The 21,565-nt window shown below is 35.0% G+C and overlaps 3 protein-coding genes across 5 annotated transcripts in view; 2 read left to right on the top strand and 1 right to left on the bottom strand.

Annotated features, from left to right (window-relative positions):
* The first annotated feature begins 2 nt into the window (after nucleotides 1-2).
* Nucleotides 3-5,086, top strand: LOC306873101 (phosphomannomutase 2-like). 2 transcript variants are annotated; one of them, XR_013784456.1, is made up of 9 exons: nucleotides 3-396; nucleotides 1,944-2,055; nucleotides 2,169-2,245; nucleotides 2,333-2,424; nucleotides 2,864-2,963; nucleotides 3,157-3,232; nucleotides 3,312-3,427; nucleotides 3,568-4,380; nucleotides 4,793-5,086. XR_013784456.1 is itself a non-coding variant. In XM_079422139.1 (8 exons), the coding sequence occupies exons 1-8, from the start codon at nucleotides 322-324 to the stop codon at nucleotides 3,679-3,681; spliced, it is 762 nt and encodes a 253-aa protein (XP_079278265.1). In that variant the 5' UTR covers nucleotides 3-321; the 3' UTR covers nucleotides 3,682-5,079. The 2 variants fall into 2 exon arrangements, 1 of the variants encoding a protein (XP_079278265.1); XM_079422139.1 differs by having other exon boundaries at nucleotides 3,568-5,079.
* Nucleotides 4,857-9,891, bottom strand: LOC306873100 (integrator complex subunit 15). Of its 2 annotated transcripts, none has more exons than XM_079422137.1 (8): nucleotides 9,769-9,891; nucleotides 8,953-9,169; nucleotides 8,531-8,752; nucleotides 7,743-7,908; nucleotides 6,834-7,135; nucleotides 6,545-6,746; nucleotides 6,411-6,450; nucleotides 4,857-5,688 (listed from the first exon to the last, which is right to left on the bottom strand). In XM_079422137.1, the coding sequence occupies exons 2-8, from the start codon at nucleotides 9,148-9,150 to the stop codon at nucleotides 5,391-5,393; spliced, it is 1,428 nt and encodes a 475-aa protein (XP_079278263.1). In that variant the 5' UTR covers nucleotides 9,151-9,169; nucleotides 9,769-9,891; the 3' UTR covers nucleotides 4,857-5,390. The 2 variants fall into 2 exon arrangements, with proteins under 2 accessions (XP_079278263.1, XP_079278264.1); XM_079422138.1 differs by having other exon boundaries at nucleotides 8,953-9,157; nucleotides 9,769-9,833.
* A 4,992-nt stretch (nucleotides 9,892-14,883) lies between these two features.
* Nucleotides 14,884-21,565, top strand: part of LOC306873053 (regulator of G-protein signaling 11-like) — a 16,828-nt gene continuing 10,146 nt past the window's right edge. The window contains exons 1-8 of the mRNA XM_079422056.1: nucleotides 14,884-15,003; nucleotides 15,677-15,773; nucleotides 16,893-16,943; nucleotides 18,174-18,280; nucleotides 18,398-18,449; nucleotides 18,594-18,652; nucleotides 18,761-18,837; nucleotides 19,900-19,981. Coding sequence (XP_079278182.1) covers nucleotides 14,941-15,003; nucleotides 15,677-15,773; nucleotides 16,893-16,943; nucleotides 18,174-18,280; nucleotides 18,398-18,449; nucleotides 18,594-18,652; nucleotides 18,761-18,837; nucleotides 19,900-19,981 — 588 coding nt within the window. The 5' untranslated portion in view covers nucleotides 14,884-14,940. The remainder of the gene's footprint in view (nucleotides 15,004-15,676; nucleotides 15,774-16,892; nucleotides 16,944-18,173; nucleotides 18,281-18,397; nucleotides 18,450-18,593; nucleotides 18,653-18,760; nucleotides 18,838-19,899; nucleotides 19,982-21,565) is intronic.

Raw genomic sequence — 21,565 nt, forward strand, 5'->3', positions numbered from 1 at the left:
CTGTGGATGGGCGGAACAGATTCACTCATTGTATATACCGCTTTCATCGAAATTGCATTTACACTAACTAAAAATACTATGTACATCTATGCTGGAAAATCCAACTTATTCTTCTTGTTTACTGAACCGATGCGTAAAATTACTATTACACAAGCAGGCGCTAGTGAGGTCGTTCACGCTGACGCGTCACTCACGCGCTCCAATACACACGGAAGATGTGACGTTGCGCCGCTGAATGGATGAAGCGAAGCTCTGTGCTGCAGGATTGACACAAACCTCACACGGATCGTACAGTGATTTACTAAGTTTGCAAATTTTACAATGGCCAGTTCTAGCGCGGACCCGACAACACTGTGCCTGTTTGATGTGGATGGGACTTTAACAGCAGCTCGCCAGGTGAGAGGATTAAGTTAAAGCGGAAGGCGTTAGCTAGCTAGTCTTGTTTATATACAGTAGTAGGAGATATGAAGCAGGGCGGTAATGACTATTGATGCATAATAATTCATTGTGAGCTGACAAACTGAGGCGTAAATGTATGAATCTGAATAATGATCTGTATAAGCATCTTGTGATCTGATTTCAGTTATCTGTGTTTTTTATGAAGTCAAATATGTGACCCTGGACCACAAAACCAGTCATAAGGGTCAATTTTTCGAAATTGAGATGATCTGAAAGCTTAATAAATATTCTTTTAATATTTATAAGAATAAATATTTGAAAATCTGGAATCTGAGGGTGCAAAAAAATCTAAATATTGAGAAAATTGTCTTTAAAATTGTCCAAATGAAGTTCTTAGCAATGCATATTACTAATCAAATATTAAGTTTTGGTATATTTACAGTAAGAAATTTACTAAATATCTTCATGGAACATGATCTTTACTTAATGCCCAAATCATTTTTGGCATAAAAGAAAAATTGATAATTTTGACCCAAACAATGTATTTTTGGCTATTGCTACAAATATACCCCAGCGACTGGTTTTGTGCTCCAGGGTCACATATGTGTTTTTATAAAGTCAAATATGTATTGTAAAAGCAGTTTTGGGGTGATAATACAAATAATCTTATCTTCTTTCTTAGCACATCCTAAATGACAGTCATGGCTTTAACTTTCATTCTTCATACTATTTTAGACTGCTTATGAGGTGAAGATTGATTTTATGTATAAACTGTAAGTCAAATATAGTTATGGACTGAACTTAAATGAAATACATGCTGGTGAATAACACATTTTACAGTGCAAGAAAATTTAAATCAGTAGTTTGCCACCTTTTTGACTCCAAGGGGCCACAACAATATTCAAAGGCCCAGTGACTTTTCTGGTTTTTCTTGATTTACTGGAATTATATCTTTAAAAATATTTTATCAGATGATTTCTGCCTGATATTGTTGGTATAACTAAAACATGTAATAAGCCAAATCAAATAATTGACAATAAGCCAATTAAAATGAGAAATTAATGGCTTATTTTACTGCTTGTTGAAGTCATTTTGATGCCCCCTTGGAAGTGCTGAGACCCCCTGATTTAAGTGACATATGAAATAAAAGATTGTAATGTTGCATTTCAAGGCAGAAGAATAAATATTTCTGTTTCAAATGTTGATGTATAGAAGATTGTGATTAGTTGTGACACTTGGTTCTCAGGGGTACATTTACTTTTTGAAAGTCAGTTTCTCTACAGACAAATTTTAAATCATTGCTACAGAACAGGGAAAAAAACTGTAACACACACTTGGATCCTACGGCAGGGGATGTCGTTACCCAAAATTTAACATATAAAATAATAATGAAGAACAAAGCCATTCATGAAACCTCACATAGTGGAAAAGTTAAAAAATGCTAATCAATGTATATGCATATTACATATGTAAAGAAGAACTGGCATTTTATGACTTTGTGTTTGGTGTAAAGTAGTTACCCCTGTGTATGTTTTTGTCTTTAGAAAGCTACTCCTGACATGCATCAGTTGTTGAATGAGCTCAGACAGCGAGTGAGAGTCGGGGTGGTCGGAGGATCAGACCTGGACAAAATTAAAGAACAGTTGGATGATGATGGTGTGTATAACAATTGCAAAACTCTGTTTAAATACATGCACAAACTTTATGCACAAAACACTGTGTATTTTATAGTGTTCATGAGTACTTAAAATGTTTCATATCCTTTGCAGTTATTAATAGAGTGGATTATGTGTTTGCTGAGAACGGTTTGGTAGCATACAGGTTTGGGCAGCTGCATTCTGTGCAGGTAATTTTAATTCTCAGTTTCTATTAAATCTCAAACTTGTTTAGCAAATTATATTTGTTGCTTTTTTTAATTTCTTTTTTTTATCAGAATATTCAGGCATACATGGGAGAGGAGGTTTTACAGGATTTTATCAATTTTTGCCTCAATTACCTTTCAAAGATAAAACTGCCCAAGAAAAGGTGGGGATATCACAACGTGGCGTCTGTAGTTGCTTGTGGAAAACATAATTTTATTGCTTTACTTTAAAGTTGGTCAATATTTATTGTGAATATTATCGTTTATTTTAAATTTAATTTAGAAAATATTTTAATTTATTAATTATTGATAATAATTAGAAATGTTTCTTGAGCGGCAAATCGTCATATTAGAATGATTTCTAAAGGATTATGTGACACTGAAGACTGAAGTAATGATGCTGAAAATTCAGCTTCAACATCACAGAACTAAATGACATTTTAAAGTACATTAAAATTAAAATTGCAATAACATTTTACAGTAGTACACTTTTTGCTATATTTTTGATCAAATAAAATCTTACTGTCCCCAAACTTTATGTATATATAAACACCATCTTTTGTGTTGCAACCATAATACTTATGGTATTTTTATGGTACTCAGAGGCACATTTATTGAATTCCGTAACGGAATGCTGAATGTCTCTCCAATTGGTCGAAGCTGCAGCCAAGAAGAAAGAATTGAATTCTTTGAACTTGATAAGGTAATTTGTTTTGTATTCATCAATACTAACACACACTAAAAATACTATGTACATCCATGCTGGAAAATCCATGCACTTATTTATATCTAGTATTATATATGTATACTTTTTTCTACATATAAAAAAATCTCATTGTCTTTTGAAAAGATGTCATTAAAGGTTGAGTGACTTTTTTAATATTCTTATTATGCAGAAGGAGAAAATCAGAGACAAGTTTGTCTCTGTTTTAAAGGAAGAGTTTGCTGGGAAAGGACTAGCTTTCTCCATTGGTTTGTACAGTAGATATGGCTGTATAGCCAATAATATGTGTGTGTAGTGTATATATAAATAGTTTTTTGTTTTCTGCAGGTGGGCAGATCAGCTTTGATGTGTTTCCAGAGGGTTGGGATAAACGATACTGTCTGGGAATTGTAGAGAAAGACTCATATCAGCGCATCCATTTCTTTGGAGACAAAACTATGCCTGTGAGCCCAAAAATTGACTACTAGGATCTTATACAATCTTGACTAGTAGTACATTCATGCATTCATGTGCTGCTGCATAAATGTCTCAGACTTGCTTGAATTAAGCAGTTTTGTGATTTTTATTTATTTATTTCAAACAGGGAGGAAACGATTATGAAATCTTTGTAGACCCCAGAACAATTGGTCATGAGGTCAAGTCTCCTGAAGACACACAGAGGATCTGCAAGGAGCTCTTCTTCAGCTCTGCCATCTAGAATTAAGTACAGTAGAAGAATACAATGTCCATGAACTGAAATTATGAATAGAAATGTCACTTGATATGTCCAAATCCACTTCAATGATTGTATCTCATGACAAGTACTAGATAAACCTGTACATACAGTGTTCATTTGAAATGTAATCTGATATTATTTACACATTTAAGGAACTGACTGGTGCTAGCGTCACTATATCTGAACTTCTGTGCCTTTAATTATGTCAATACTGGAAATATACACTATAAACTCTTATTAATAAGAGTACTTGTTAATAAACACCGTGGTCCAAAAAGACAGATATCATACAGTTATGACAGGATGGGTTTCATCAAATGTTACTGTACATGTTGTGTTATGGGTTGTTGTTGTTTGTTTTTAAATCAAGAGTAAAACCGATTAAAAAGAAGTCCAGCCTACACCTGTTAACTAAAATTAATGATGAAGGTACTACAATAGGTCTAATTTTCATAAGTAGAATTTAAAAAGACATCAAGACAAAGGGCTTTTAACTTTGAATTGATCTATTTTTGTTCAAATTAAACTGACTTAATAGTTCATTTCCTTACTACAAAACCAATTGTTTTTGCTTGGCAGAGTTAATCTACATGCTGAAGTCAAATAAGTGAATGCAAATGCTTTATAATATACAGGAAATATATTCTGATTGGATATGATATTGCTGCACTGTGCCAGCTTGTGTATATTGAACACATATGTGACCCTGGACCACAAACCCAGTCATAAGTGTCCATTTTTCAAAATTGAGATTTATACATCATCTGAAACCTGAATAAATAAGTTGATTTATGGTTTGTTAGGATAGGACAATATTTGGCCGAGATACAACTATTTGAAAATCTGGAATCTGAGGGTGCAAAAAAAAAAATCTAAATACAGAGAAAAATGCCTTTAAATTTGTCCAAATGAAGTTCTTAGCAATGCATATTACTAATCAAAAATGAAGTTTTAATATATTTATGGTAGGAAATTTACGAAATATCTTCATAGAACATGAAAAGGAAAAATTGATAATTTTGACCCATACAATGTATTTTTGGCTATTGCTACAAATATACCCCAGCGACTTAAGACTGGTTTTGTGGTCCAGGGTCACATATGAGTTCAAACCTGTAAGAAAGACTACTGTATAGATTCTGAGCTAAACACGTGTAAAAACAGAGGTTCTTATTTTTATTAGCAACACATTTGAAAAAATTAAATTGCAATTCTCAATGTTTGTAATAACCTATTCACTTGCACATTTTAGATTGTATTTACTGAACTGCTTTTTTCTGTTATTTCGTAACTAATTGCTTTTTGAAACCAAAAATATTTTAAGTATGAAAAGTGTTTGATTTGCTACTTAAACTGTCCATTAAATAACCACAAATGTCGCTTTTCCAAAAATATATTTCATGGTTTGTACAATATTATATTTTAAAAGGTATGACTGCATTTTTTTATTTTTTTTACCCGAAACAACACTTAATCTGTACAAGCACTTTTTAAAGTACATATCAAACCTAAAATGATACAATGCATATCCCAATTTATGATACACAAGACCATATAACCTGACCAAGCCAAACATGTGACTACAAGTTCAAACCAAACGTTTTGAAGATCATCTAATATAAAACATAACAAAAACAGTTTGTTCTCATCCCAAGAGGAAGCAGAGTAGTCCAAATGTCCTGTATTGCTGGTTAACGAATGGGCCTGTATGGAAAAGCCATGGCAGCAGGATGGAAGGCGTGTGGAGAGAGAGAAGGGTGTGCGGCGTGGGCTGTTAGCGGGCGATGTGGGGACAGCGCTGGGTGTGTGGGGTGCGTTGACAGTACGGGGTGTGGGCTGTGTGGCGAGGGGAGGGCAGACTGGTGCGGGCTGTGGGGAGAAAGAGCGGAGGGCCGACCCGGGTGGATGTGTGGGTACATGTTGGGCTGGAAGGGTCCGCTGTGAGGTGGAGGCTGCACTACTGGACCGGACATCACAAGCTGTAACAGACTGCAACACAAAGCAGACTGTTACTGCACAATGCTCACAAATTACCAAAAACTGTAGATAGTGATTGACTGATGTGGGTTTCTGAATGGTTGATAGGATGTCGATATGTACAGATATATATCATCTACATGATCATACATCATAAATTCTAAATATATTAGGGATGGTAAGCTTCACCGTTCCACATCGGTGCATTGGTAGGCATATGACGGTATCAAATTTACATGTTGAGATTAATTGCTAATGCTTTCAGTAATCACAGTATACGGTATTATCACAACATTAGAATTTAGCTGCAGAAAAGTGTTTTCATAATACATTATAACAGGTTTAATAACTTTTTTCTTATAACAAAAAGAACTGAACATTTAAATATAATAAAGCAATTCACAAAAAAAAGCATAGAGTAAAAAATTTCACAAAGATTAAAGTGCAAAACAATTATGAAGACCAATAGGTAACACTTTACAATAAGATTTTATTAGTTAACCTTAGTTAATGCACTAACACTGACAAAGCCCTGTCTATCAGCGCTGTGTAAGAATCTGCTCAAAAGTGCTCAAATGTTAGCGGGAAATGGATGTTTTTAAAATTTCAGTATCGAATGGTATCGCAACACTAGCCTGTACTAATCACAAATCATGGTCACAAATCATTCAACATCATTTTACTAATCAATTCTGCATGATCAGGTTTCACGTTTCATGTGATCAGTGACTTACTTGTTGTGGGGAAGTCTGGAGCACAAAGTCCGTAGGTCCTCTGAGGGATAAAAGACATGACAGGAAATGACATCACTGAAATGCTGCTCTTTTCAGATCAAAATCCAAACAGGCCATTATGAAGCTTTACTTACCTCTGGCACACAGAAGAGCTCCTGTTGCCATGGCGACCTGAAGAGCTTGCGCCAGCCTATCCAGTGTCAGCTGGATATGATTGGCAGCAGGGAGGGGCGTGAGCTTCTCGCACAGACGGCTGACTTCCTCAACCAGCGTGGCAACAGACTCCACAGGAAGCACAGCTAGTCGACCAATCAAATTCTGTTCTGTCAGGTGGACCTGCAGGAGTTAAAATAAAAACACATTATATATTCTAATACTGAATGGAATCCTTAAAGCCTCGCAAAGTTGCAAGAAATACAACACCTGCAGCATTAGAAAGACTTGAAGAACACTCAGGTGCAGTTTAGAGTACAGCTCTTCATATGCTGTCCCTTTTTCACTTTCTCTATGGCCATTGGTCAAAGCTGATTTCCGGCCTCTCTGATAGGCTAACGGAGCTTTCACACACCACCGGAGCAGACCCAAAAGAGGCGTGATCTCAAGGCAGCCTAATGGCAGGCTGGAATTGAGGGGTGTGTTGATGAAGGTGAGGAGCAGCAATCTGGGATCTTCTGTGATCCAACCAACCAGCATCTCCAAGAGTGCAGGGGGTGGAGTCAACTCATCTACAAGCAACAATATCAAATAAATGATGTATAACTTTCATTTTAGTTTGTATTATATAAAACATTGTAATATTTATATTTTTATGGAATTTCTATTAAAACAATTTAATATCATAATTTTGTATACATTCAATATTTTATAATATGCACTATATATGTGTGTGTGCGTGTGTGTGACCCTGGACAACAAAACCAGTCTTAAATGTCAATTTTTCAAAATCTGAATTAATAAGCTTTCCATTGATGGATGGTTTGTTAGGAAATACAACTATTTGAAAATCTGGAATCTGAGGGTGCAAAAAAATCTAAATATTGAGAAAATCACCTTTAAAGTTGTCCAAATGAAGTTCTTAGCAATGCATATTACAAATCAAGAATGAAATTGATATATTTATGGTAAGAATTTTTTTTAATTTCTTCATGGAACATGATCTTTACATAATATCCTAATGATTTTTGGCATAAAAGAAAAGTCAATAATTTTGACCCAAACTATTTATTTTTGGCTATTTCTACAAATATACCCATGCGATTTAAGACTGGTTTTCTGGTCCAGGGTCACATTTTTTTTCCCCCAAGTTGTTGTGACAAAAAAGAAACCTGGTACCTGAGGAGAAGTCATAGAGAGCCGTTACAGCAGTGATGAGCTGACAGCAAAAGCGAGGACTGGCTGAACAGATGTTTTGCAGGGTAGAGATGGCACATGGCACCAGTGTGCAGTAATCATCCATCAGCACCTGAGCCAAACGCACACACCATGCAGAGTGGGTGCGCTACACAAAAACACATCAGAAACGTTTCAAAAGCTGTTTTTTTTTTTTTTTGGCAAATGTTCAAATGTTGCCTTTAGTTGTAATACTAAAACTGAAACCAAAATGAAAAAAAAAATACAGAAACATTTTAAAAAGCACAAAACTACTAAAACTAAACTAAAATGAAAAAGAACACTGAAGATAAAAAAGCAAAACCTAATTATTATTAAAATGATTAATAAATACTATAATAGTATTAAATAATACTAACACTGTTCTTGATCGTTTTTTATGAAATTCACATATATATTCAATTTAATCTATTAAAACATGCTCTAGAGAAACCATAAATTAAACCTGCAGTTCGTAACTTTTGGCATTAATAAACAGAACTGCATGCATCTTGTGGAAGAACATTTTAGCCGGAGCTTCTTCTCTCCGTTTATGTCTTCGACAGTCCAAATATAAAAACATATTATACGTGTACAATAGTGATTCAGGATAATCCAAAAACACAGTTTGGAAAATGGACTCATGATATCGCTACGTTTTGTCAATTTTGGACACAAAAAAGTTACGGACTGCATCTTTAACATTAAAACAGGCAATTATGGCATAAAATGAAAGCTCTAATATCACACGCCTGTAGCCAGGTGGCTGCACACTCTAGTATTGGCACCCGGCACACGGCTATCGCCATTGAAACTAGCTTCCCAAGCATGGCCATGCGGCTCTCATCAGCCTTGTTGCCTTGAAGACTGAAGAGTGTGGAGAAAATGATCTGTCGGATTGCATCTTTGCTCTGTTCCTGGAAGTAACTGCACATGATCTCCAGCAGCTGCAATTCTTGAACGCAGCTCATCCTCTGGATCAAATACAACACATAGTTCAAAACAACATTTTAGAATGACTTCTGAAGCTTCATGTGACAAATTCAGCTTTGCAGGAATAAATGACATTTTAAAATATATTACAGTAGAAAACAACTTCAAACAATGGTCTGGTATTTACCACCACACAGGTTTTTCTTTTAATCAAACCAGACTTGATGCTCCTGTTCCTCACCTTAGGCTGGGTGTTCCTGTCTTTAGGGACGTGAAAGATGAACTCCTCCACCAGCTCCACCGTGCTCTTCTCTAGTCCAGGCGTGGGGCCGGTGGAGCTCTGCAGAGCGCTGCCCAGCGAGATGTCCAGATGATACAGAACCTCTTTAGCCGCGCTCAGCGGATCACGCCGCAGCAATGCATGCCGAATATCACTCATCTCTGCTCTGGAGGAGAAACTACAACATCAAATACAAGAAAATTAGAAATATGAAAGACATTAATCAGTCATAAACACAAAAAAACTAAATATATCATTATATGTATTACTTCTGGACATGCATATTGGTAATACCTTGTTATTTTGGACATGCATCACGATAATACTAGGTTTTTTGAGCATGCATTATGGTAAAACCACAGACTCTGGACATCTAACGTTACCATGTTTTTTTTAGATGATACTACAGTAAACCATGGTATATTTTTCTTTCCTAGCGTGTATCCCGTGGTCTCACAGTATCATCTTGTACTATCACTGCACTATTTTGTTGTAAGGCGTGTCAAATTGAAAATAAGTGAAAAAGAGAAGCTCTGAATATAACGTATCGGTAGAAAAACGAACTCATGGGATTGTATTGTAATACCTCTTATTGAATTATGAGTGTGTTAATCGAAAACTGATTATGAAAGCGATTATTCTCTATGGTGACACTCATTGTCTGAAGCGATGCAGTAATGTTATACACAGCGCGATTGCTGTAACACCGGTTTCTTTAAATGTTAAATGTTTCCACGGTTCACACGACATACATATTCATACTTACAACACCCTTACCTGGTTAAATAATTAGACTCGTTGCATTAGCTTCTGTCAATCTGCAAATGTATATCGCCCATAACTGACAATGTGAAAGTTGTTCATCACAAAATAACTACGGAACACCATAAAGGACACTGTAGACTCACTTGAGTGAAGACCAGCGCGGCTGATCAGCGCCTCCTGCGCACCGGAGATACTGTACTGTGCATCCAGACTGTATTTGGACTAAAAAGCGTTTTCAGAGCAAATTATTCTTGCTTGGATATTTTTTTTTTTAAAATATCTAATTCAATGACATTCAAACATTTTAATTATGATTCTTGAGTCCAAACAACCTCCTTTTAATACCATGATATATTTGAAAATCGAACAGCTCTAATAATATTTAGTTACCTCTTGATGCAGTTAAACCTCAATCACCCTTCGGGACAAATTTGGGTAAAATCATTTGTTTTTAAAAAATAGTTTGCTTAATCTGAGCGGTTCAAGACTTGGCTACGTTTAAGTTTGCCATCTGAACACAAAAATTAGGACTCAATTACAAAAAAAAAAAAAATTGATGACCTTCTTGCCCAAAAATGGGCACCCACAGAAAATGAATGGGAAATACCAAAATTCAAAGCATTTTTTTTTATCCAATAAAAATCAATAAATCTAACCCAATGCAGCTCAAACATACACAGAAATTAAACCTATACAACATTCTCAAAGTGTCAAACACTCACACAGAGAGAGACAAAAAAAAAAAAAAAAACAAATTACACGTTGAGTACTACAGCCAAATAGTGGCATTGAAATTTTAGGTTTTGGCTGGCTGAACTTACTGCAATGATGTTTTTTTGCTGAAGTAAAATAAATATAACATTAAAAATATGCATATTTTACATTACAGTTTTTTAACAATCACTTTGCTACTATTTTCAGAACCTTGATGTCATTTTTCACAACTCTAGACACAAAACAGTTATCAGTTGTAACGCAGGCTGTCTAATGTTCAAAACATTGCTTTGTGCATTCACATCTTTAGAGAAATCTTGCACAATCATTGGGTCAAAAAACTAGTTTACTGTGAAATACCATTGAAACATAACTATAGATCACCCACACACAACCGATAGTTTCACTGTGTCATTGTGCGTACAATCATTAAATAGTGTAGAACAAAATAGGTGATACAGGTTTCATTATGGTACTACATGTACAGTAAATACATCTCTGTAAAAGTACTGCAGTAGTAGAGAGAATACTACAGACACAGTGGAATCATTGAACAAAGTTTGTAATATATTGATGCAAAACACTACAGTACAATCACAACATAGGTTTGAATCAAAGCAAAAATACAGTAATTAGCTATGAAATAGAAAAGAACAGACAGTACTGTAAAACAAGTGCAGTGTTCCTCAAGTTGCTTGTTCTGTAAGAAACAAAACAGGAGTGATTACTGTACTTCTACATTGTCATCAACTCTGTGTTGTGGATTTGGCCACAGGTTCTCATCTACATCACAATGGATGTTTTCATTAGCCAAACATCTTGGAAAAAACCGTCGGCATGGCGAATCCAGGCCTGACACTGGTCTGCTGTGATGTCATTGCAGGCGTCATCCATGGCCTGGAGAAGAGTGACTTGTACAAAAACTTCAATCGGGTTAAGGAAGGGAGAGTATGGGGGTAAATACAGAGTGGTAAATTGTGCATGGGCCTGAAGCCATGCTTGCACCACATGAGCATGATGGAACCTGACATTGTCCCACACAATGACATAAGTCACACCTTCAGCTCTACAAACCTGATCGAGCTCATCAAGAAAGGTGACAAGGAGAGCTGCGTTATATGATCCAATATGAGGTCTGCGTCCCACCACACCATCTTCTTATATAGCCTCACACATGGTAATGTTGGCCCCACGTTGTCCAGGTACTTGGATGGTTGCCCGCTGGCCAATGAAATTCCGACCTCTCCTTGTCTTGGCCAGATTAAAACCTGCCTAATCCAAATATGAATTTGTGATGGTCGTCATCAGCATCCAGCTCCATCACCCTCTAAAAATACATTTTGGAAAGAGATTACTGTACAATGTAGAATTTTTGGGAATGTTTTTACAACAGCCATCTTGAAACTGAACTTACCTGAACATACTCAGTCCTCATTTGCTTCACTCTGTCTGCATTTCTTTCGAAAGGCATGCGTATAGTTGTTTTATAGATACCTGGTGCCTTTTCAGTATGCGTGCAATAGTCAACAAACTTATGGATCCCACATTGTTGAACATGTCTTCATTGTCCAAGGTATGCTGGCGAATTTCTGTAAGGCGAATATCATTTCTGGCCCGAACCAAATCGACCACAGCCTGCTCTTGTCGGTCAGTTAGAACTTTGCCTCTGCCTCCACTATTTGGCCTGGTCACAATTCTACAGGGAACATTAGAGTAAGAAGACACTTGGTCATATCACCTATTCTGTGATACACATTGATATGCAGTCATTTGACAATTGAGAGTAGCATAAGGTTTAGTGCATGCTGATAACTTACCGGTTCTCATTGTGGAAAGTTCTGATTATTGAGGCCACGGTTGACCTTCTGAGGTTTGGTTGTATCATTGTAGCCACCTCAGTCATTGTCATGCCATGATTTATGACATGGTCTACAACTATTGCCCGAATTTCATTGGACACTATGCTGTTGCTGCCGCTGTCTTGGTCCGTGGCCTTGTCCTCTACCACGTTCCCCCACACCTCTCAAACGAGGCCCACGACCACCTCTCAGAAGGGGTGCCTGTCCTCTACCATGTTCCCCCACACCTCTCAAACGAGGCCCACGACCACCTCTCAGAAGGGGTGCCTGTCCTCTACCACGTTCCCCCACACCTCTCAAACGAGGCCCACGACCACCTCTCAGAAGGGGTGCCTGTCCTCTACCATTCCTCTGACCAACACGGCTTCCTCCCACCACTGCTTGACCTCCATTGTGACCTGGATCACCTGCTGGCTCCATGTTACGTATCACTATGCTCTTGCAATTGGATCCCAATCAACTCTTTATATACTCATTCCACAATGTGCACTCAATCATCAGTAACGAGTTGGCAGAATTGGACAAGCAATTACAAGGGCCTGCATCTATACAGTGCAGTACTGTCAATACTGTAAATAGTCTGAAAAGGTAGACACAGTGTCTGATGAAGCATTATGATAAAATATTAGGCTACATCTATGGATATTGTAGTCTAATTGGTTCATGCGCCACGGTAATTGGTGACAATGAATCTCGTTACAGTATCTTGAAACTTTCATGATTTAAACATGGAAGATTGTTTGCCTGTTTCCATACAACTATGCATTAAGAGTAATGCAACAGTTACTTATCATTTTGAGCAGTTGTATCAATTGATAGTTAGATCATTGTAAGGAAATGAATAGCACACTCATTTGAAATGTAATGTATGAATTGCCTTTTGAAATAGTAGTACTTTGATGTTAAGTTGTGTCATATTGAACAAGTGATTTTTGTTGAATGAATAAATGATCTACGTTTTATGTGTATTGTATCCAAGCAATTGAGGAAAGGGATAGAGTTTTGAAAAATGTGCATTTTGATCATTGGTTGTGAGTTTTGTGTCTAGAGTTGTGAAAAATGACATCAAGGTTCTGAAAATAGTAGCAAAGTGTTTGTAAAAAAAAATTATTATTTGACCCTATAACTCTATTCTAATTCTATTCTTAAAAGATACTAACACCAGCTTTTCTAATCTTTTTGTATTCTATTTGTTTTCTTTTTATTTATTATAAAATTAACAAAAAAAAAGGCCTCTAACACTAGCTTGCTCTATTCTTTTTCTATTCTATCTGTTTTCTTTTTCTATTATTATTTTTTAAAAACCTTGCTAAGTGTACTGCATTAAGCTAACTGAGACTTGTTATAGCACTTGCGTATCATTGCTCTTTTGTTGATTTTGATTGCTTCCATTGTCCTCGTTTGTAAGTCACTTTGCATAAAGCATCTGCTAAATAACTAAATATAAATGTAAAAATCCTTCTAGACATTTTTAATTAAAAAAAAAAATAGTTTCCCTTATCTGAGTATCTACTTTTCCTAAGTTTGCCACCTGAACACACACAAAAAATAGAGGATTTGATTCAACAAACTTAAGTGGTTGAAAAAAAAAATTTCTTAAATTTCTCCCATAAGCCACCAGATGCCACCAAAGTCACCCAATTTTATGTTTAGGCTGCCTGAACTGGAATTATTAATTTTTTACTGAAGTAAAAGAAATATTAAATATAACATAAAAGTAAGCATATTTTACATAAAAATATGGTAGCCTACTTTTGAGGTAAATAAAAAAACAAACAAAAAAAAAACACCAAAAATTTGTCAATGAAGGACAAATTAAGGGCTGTTATAGGAAGGATGCTTGAGGCTTAATTTACTAATATTTTGAATTTATTTTTATTTTTATATATTTCTGTGTTCAGTTTAATTTTTGCTAAACTTTTGTAATTTTGTTGTGTGTGTGTATTTATTTATTATTTTTTATTAGTTTTTTGAAATGGCTATATCGTTTTTAGTTTCGGCTATTTTAGTACATCAAGTTAAACTAAATGAAAATGAGAAATATATATTGTATTTTTATTTCAATAGCTGACATAAAAAATACAAGTTCTTATGTATTTAATTTTTTTTAAGATAACGTTGTTTTGTTTGTGTTTTTTTACTTCAAGCAACGACTTGTTTTTAGTTTTAGTTTTTGTTAACTGTAGTCTATAATTACCTTATAAGCACTTTCTAATAAGTCTTAAAAACCCAATAAGCACTTTTAATTTAATTTAAGTGCGCAAATTGAATTTATATAGTAGTCAACATTTAAAGTGGATCAAAAAAGTTCATCAAAGTTGTCCTAAGACAAGAACGCATTTTGGTTTAAGTTTTGGGATAACTTTAATGAAAGGTTTTTGATCCACTTCATATGTTGACTATAGTGTATATTATGTCAAGGTCTACAATTATCAATTTGAATCAATCAACACTGGGAGGCGCTATTTTATTCCTAATTATGAGTATTGTGTAGTCGGATGTAGCGCCACCCCATCGGCTCTCTGACGGGACAGCAGTCTCCAGCATCAGTGTGAGTATCCTCCAGCTCTGTTCAGCTTCACATCCAGACTCAGAGCACACGAGCAGCAACATGACCATCAACACACTCAGTCAGGATGGAGTGCAGCGACAGCAGATGCCCTGTTTGACTAAGGCAAGTCCCTAAAATCGATTTTCATTTAGCTCTAACAATCATAAATCTGCTGTAGAACATTGTCGTTTTTGCAAACAAACCAGAGCTTAATAAACCTGCAGTTGTAGCCTGTAAGACACAGTAGCTATAGGAACTTTTCCTCGCATTATTGAAAATGTGTTAAAGACGAAACTAAAGTTTCTTTACAGTTAATGTTCTGAATTTGCATAGTTGTGTTTGCATTTTCTTAGGTTACTTACATAACTGATTTATATAACTGGAGTTCTTAAAAAATAAATAATCCAACAAATCATCTCACTCATCCTGTTATGCTTAGTGTATTGAAGCTTTTACTGTTTTTTTTAGCATTAAATCACCTTATTAATTTATAAACATTTATATAATGAGAATGTATATAATATTATATAATTTTTAAAGGGGTGCATCTTGTTTTTTTCTCTTTTTTTTCTATATTGTTAATAGCCTGAATATTAGGCAAATGACAGTCTTTTTAATTCAAGATTAAGGTTTTTATTTATTTGTTTATAGAGGAACTTGTACCTTTTCATATTATTTTTCTTTATGCTATTCACAATTTTAATCACATTTTAGCTTTTGTGCAATTCACAAAATAGTTGTGTGGTGATAAATGAATATTTAAAAGTACTAATATTTCACATGTGTCCTCATACAGATGGAGCGCATGATCATATCCATGCAGGACCCTGATATGGGCATCAAGTTGCGCAACCAGCGTCTGCTTATTACCGTCATACCACACGCTATGACTGGTGAGTCTCTCTCTCTCTTTCTCTCTATGACTGCATCAAACTTCAAGCTTCACTCACTCTCTCTTGATAATCCCAAATGGACATGACTGTTCCATGTATTTTCCAGCCTCTGACATGTTATGGCACAATAAGTGAGACAGCTGAGGCACGACTAGAATAGTTTCCCCATTATTACTATGGAAATATTCCGCATTTAACGGCAAAGTATCCATGCGTATCTCGGAAAGTCTTGAGTGTGTATGAGGACAGTGAATCAATAGAAGCTTGCGCAGTGAAATTAGACTACTGTGTGTGCTTTCAGTCTCTGTGCTCATTTTTCTTGCTATTAATTAGTCTAACAGTGCATGTTTTGCGCCTGCACTTGTCTCTCAGAGGACACCGGGCTATGTGTGAATGAACAAATGACTTTCTTCAGTAAATTAAAGATAAATTAAAATTCACCCAAAAAATGTAAATTAGCTGAAAAGGCCATCCAAGATGTTGATGAGTTTGTTTCTTCATAAAAACAAATTTGGAGAAATTTAGCATTACATCACTTGCTCACCAATGGATCCTCTGCAGTGAATGGGTGCCGTCAGAATGAGAGTCCAAACAGCTGATAAAAACACCACAATAATCCATAACTAATCCACTCAATTCCAGTCCATCAATTAATATCTTGTGCGTTTGTGATAAACAAATTCACCATTAAGACATTTTTAACTTCAGGTCATTGCTTCCAGGTATAATAAGTTGTCTCGTCTGAATCAGGAGAGAAATATGCACAGATCAGGCACTGCTTACAAGTAAAAACAGTCCAAAACAGTTTAAACACAAATATGTTGGTGGATTTTGATGTGAGAGAACAACAGGAGAAAGACGTTTTCACTGGAGGAATCATAATTATAGATTATGGACAAAATTATAGATTATAGATATTTTGGTCAGAAGTGATGCTTTAAAGTTAGCATGCAGCTTTTCACTTTGAAAGACATTAACTGATGGACTGGAGTGGTGTGGATTACTTGTGAATTATTGTGATGTTTTTATGAGCTGTTTGAACATTCACTGCAGAAGATACATTCTTTTGTCTGACACAGTGTGCTAATGTTGACAGTAATATGTTTTGATTTCATACAGGTGTAGACATTGTTGAATGGCTGATTAAGAAGTTTTCTATCTCTGATGAAGGTAGGACATTAATATAGCCTAAATAAATATATTTTGATTCTTTGTCTTTGATACATAACATTGGAATTATCCTTCATTGCAACAATGACGATAATTGTTATTTATAGTAAAAGAACAAAGAAGTTGTTATCTTTATTAAACTAAAGTGTCAGCAACTTTTGCATGGACAAGCACAATTCATATTTTCTTCAGAAAATGTAACAAGCCATTATTGTACTGTGTGCATAAAAGTAATACATTTAAAATAAAAAATTTTAAAAGTGCTGATAAACTGCCTTGTATCTCCAACATGATTTCAGACTTACTGTGTGTATGTCAGAGCCTGTGTGTGTAATAATTTCCATGCTGTCTGCTCTGGTGTGTTTCTTGGAGTTTTCCAGTCACCCTGTGTGTGATTTATAGAAAGTGTTCCCCAGAGACGACATTATTCTCCATGTGCCATCCTGAGGGATTTCAAAACATACACACACTCACACACAACCATGGGGAGCTAAACTGCATATGAAAGTTGCTTTAAATTAAAGTCAGATTTTATGTAATGTAATCTGAGTTGTGTGCAAGATTTTTTAATAATAAATGCACAAATGTCACACTCTCAGAGAACAGGCTGCATGGTTCAGAAAGCCCTAATAAACAAGTAATGCTGCACACAGCTGTGTCTGGAATAAACAAGACTCCAGAGAGTTTGGCAGATCTGTGCACTGCAATGAGGGAACACCTTGTGTAGGCAACCACTAGATGAAATGTATGTATTCTCGAATCATTTACTACTATTTCAGTTCAAGGGAAATTAAAAAATGAAAATTCTGACATTATTTATTCACCCTCATGTCCTTCCAAACCCGTATGAGGTTCTTTCTTTTGCTGAACTCAACAGAAGATATTTTGAAAAATGTTGGTAACCAAACTGTTGACGGAACCCATTGACTTCCATAGTATGGAAAATAATACTATGGAAGTCAATGGCTATCTTCCCACATTCTTCAGAATGTTTTCTGTTGTGGTCAACATAACATAAATAAAACAATCATTTTTGGATGTATGTTGTATGATGTATGAAAATGCAATTTCAGTCTTTCTACACCTAAATTTCATGTTTCAAATTCAATGTGTTACTTGCCAATTTTTGTCATTATTACATTTTTGAATTAAATTTTTATGTACATTTTTTTAGGCCTACTTGTGTGGGTGTTTGTTATATATATGAATATTTTTCTTATCTTTATTTAGAGGCATTGCATGTTGGACAACTCTTTGTAAAGTATGGATATATTTACCCTTTAAAAGAGCCAAGAAACCTTATTCTGAAAGCTGACGATTCACCATATCGCTTTCAGGTATTTATATATGCACACACTTACACAGTATTTACATAAAATCCTATGCCATATCAGCAGTTTCTAAATTTCCATTTTCAAAATCAGCACATCTGAATTAATCTCTGTCTTTATCAGACGCCATATTACTGGATGTCAACACGCTGGCCTGCTTCAGAACTGGACTATGGTGAGACCTAACTTCTAAACTAAAATTTATTCACCAAATGTTGTGCCAAACCAAAATACATTTGCTTCAATACAAAAGGAGATATTCTGCAGCAGGTTCAGAAGGGAAATATATTATACATGGATTTATTTATATGTGTTCTAGCAATCTACTTGGCCAAGAAGAATATCCGAAAACAAGGAGAACTAATTGCGTATGAAAAGGTATGTAGGTCAAATGCCAACCATACCATAGAGAAACAAGACTGTACAATGTAGTCACGAAGCCATGAAGCCATCTGTTGTTCATTTCTCAATCTCTGTCTTTGTTAGGAGTGCTATAATGCTTTACATAAACGTATCAACCACACCTGGGACTTTGTTGTGATGCAGGCAAGAGAGCAGCTCAGGTAACTATCCTTTTCCATTACTAAAAGTGCACACACACACACTTAATGCTGCCTCCGGCCTATTACATTTAGCCCTCTATTGCCTACATTATAAAAGTAGCATATAAAAATAATCAGAAAAGCATTTTCAAGCACAAAATGGACCTCATTACTAAAATCAAAATGACATTTTTGAATAATTATAAATTTAAATTTTTAAATCAAGTAAATGCTGAAAATACCACCACTAGGTACAACCATGATTTTTTTTTTCTAAATATTTAAATATTTGTAATTAAAAGTGTCTATACATTTTCATTGATGTTAGAATACTAGAACTGGTTTAAACAACAAAAAACAAATAGACTATTTTTTTACACGACTCAACATCAGCATAATATATATTTTTTTACTTCAGCCACTTAAAACCTTAAAGAATCTTAACAAATTGGGCCCTAGCTTAACTTTTATTAATTTTTAGTATAGTTAACTGAAAATGTTATGCACTACAAAATGCATAATAAAAGTTAACTGAAACAAAATAAAATATAAAAAACTGAAATGTATTTTATTTCAGTTAGTTGCCAAGGCATAATTTCTCATTTTTCACTTTACCTTCATGTACTAAAAAATAATGAATACAATTATTTATTAAAATAATTTTATTATATGTATTAAATACAATTAATAAAAAGTCTATAAACATATTAAAAAATAAGCTAATTAAATGACAAAAACCATAACAAAATGACTCAGACTTTAATTTAAATTAAGAAGAAAATGGAACATATAATTTATAATACAACAACAACAACAAAAAAGGCATGAAAACCGCAAAATTCTCTGCAGTGGCTGCATCCACTGTTGCACTATACTCCTTTACAATTTAAGCAATTCTTAAATTCTTTACAAATAATTTATATAGCTCTAAATGTTTAAACTCAAGTTTTATGCACTACTAAATATTAATCATATTTTTGATGGTTGAAAAAATCTATATAAAATATTTTTCTGAGGGTTGTTGTCTAGAGTTTCTTCACGTCTGTGCATTGGCCTTATTATGTTCATGTTCTTGTGTTTAAGGGCATCAAAACAGCGTCGAAAAGCAGATCGTATCGTGCTGGAATGTCAGGAACAAGCTTACTGGCTAGTGAACAAACCTCCTGTAAGTCCCGAACACTATGACTCACAACACAAAAAAAAAATTCCATGGCAATACTTACACCATGGTATTCTTTGAAGTACATTGGAGTACTGCCATCAGTTCATAAATTAAATAAATATAAAAGTAACATACTGTGTATCACCTTTCAGGAATGTGATATAGAATTGCAAAGCGTGTCAAATGCATTAGTCAGTGTACGATGCTTAAGCAGCAACAACATCTGCACCCATCTGGCACGTGCCTTCATATCTGTATCCAGACTGTGCTTATGAAATATTCAGCCAGTCAGTTAAAAGCATTGCAAAGCAGAGGAAAAAGGGGGAAGGGGACAGGACGAGAGGAGAACGGGAGAAAGGAAGGGCAGATACTGGCAGAAGAAAAGGAGAAATAGAGTGGAACACATTGGTGCCTTTAAAACACACTCGCACATGAGTGCAAAGGATATGCATATGCATTGCTTAACATGAGCTTAAGTGTCTTGATGGATGAAATAATAACGTAGTGAACCGCAAGGACTGTGTTTGTGTGTGGTATATCTCTAATGGTTCCATCTTTTGACTGAGCGCTTAAGAGGATATTCTATTACTAAGTGAATATGTGTGTTTTAGTGTATGTGTGGCTGTGATGTGTGAGAGACTGGCCACTAGTGTGTGTGTGTGTGTGTGTGTGTGTGTGTGTTTGTTACTCCTGCACTCTTAATAGGAATCCAGCTGATGATTTAATCTGGGGTGGATTTAGAGACCATTTAATTCCTATATTGTCACTGTGTGTGTGTGTGTGTGTGTGTGTGTGTGTGTGTGTGAGTGTGTGAGTGTGGTGTTCTGCTTCCATGAAAATGTTGTAAATCCACCTGCCAGACATTACTGGGATTTGGGTTAGTTTAAAAACCTGTAAAAACCAGGCTCACAATATTTTTCAAATATATTTATAATAAATTCTATGGACATATACACCTTCTATGATGAACGTTTTTTTTTAATTTATTTTTTTGAGTAAAAATATATTTTAATAATTTATGGTGAGGAGAAAATCAGAATGTCAAGGTTGTGTATTTGTTCTCAGATTGTTAAAAAAAAGATCTGAATGGTTTTTCTCCACACTGAAAAAAACATTTTCAATCCGAAATTGGTAGAAATTTCACTTTGGTTATACAAATTCCCTACATTTCACTGCTGGTTATACCCTGTATAATTGTGTATGTGACGAATAAAAATCTTGAATCTCTTGAATCTTGAAATTTTCACAAATAATTATACAACAATGACAAATAACACATTGAACTAAACATGGAGTTTTAGTAGAAAGACTGAAATAGTATTGTCTTGTAAAATATATTCCAGTAATCTTTGAAACCTCAAAAAGTCATTTTTTACAGCATAGATTGAAGTATATAGATTCAGTGTGGCATAGGAAGTCATTTTATTGTCATGTGACGATACTATAAAACGGTGTGATATCACAGAAAGGAGGATGTCTTTAAAGTCCAGCAAGTAGCAGGGTTAGTTTAGGTTTGTATGAAAACATAACCATAAAAAAAAAACCTCATGAAAATTTTATATTTATAATTAAGAAAAACATGATAAA

Source organism: Barbus barbus, assembly GCF_936440315.1.
Source record: "Barbus barbus genome assembly, chromosome: 7".
Taxonomy (NCBI): domain Eukaryota; kingdom Metazoa; phylum Chordata; class Actinopteri; order Cypriniformes; family Cyprinidae; genus Barbus; species Barbus barbus.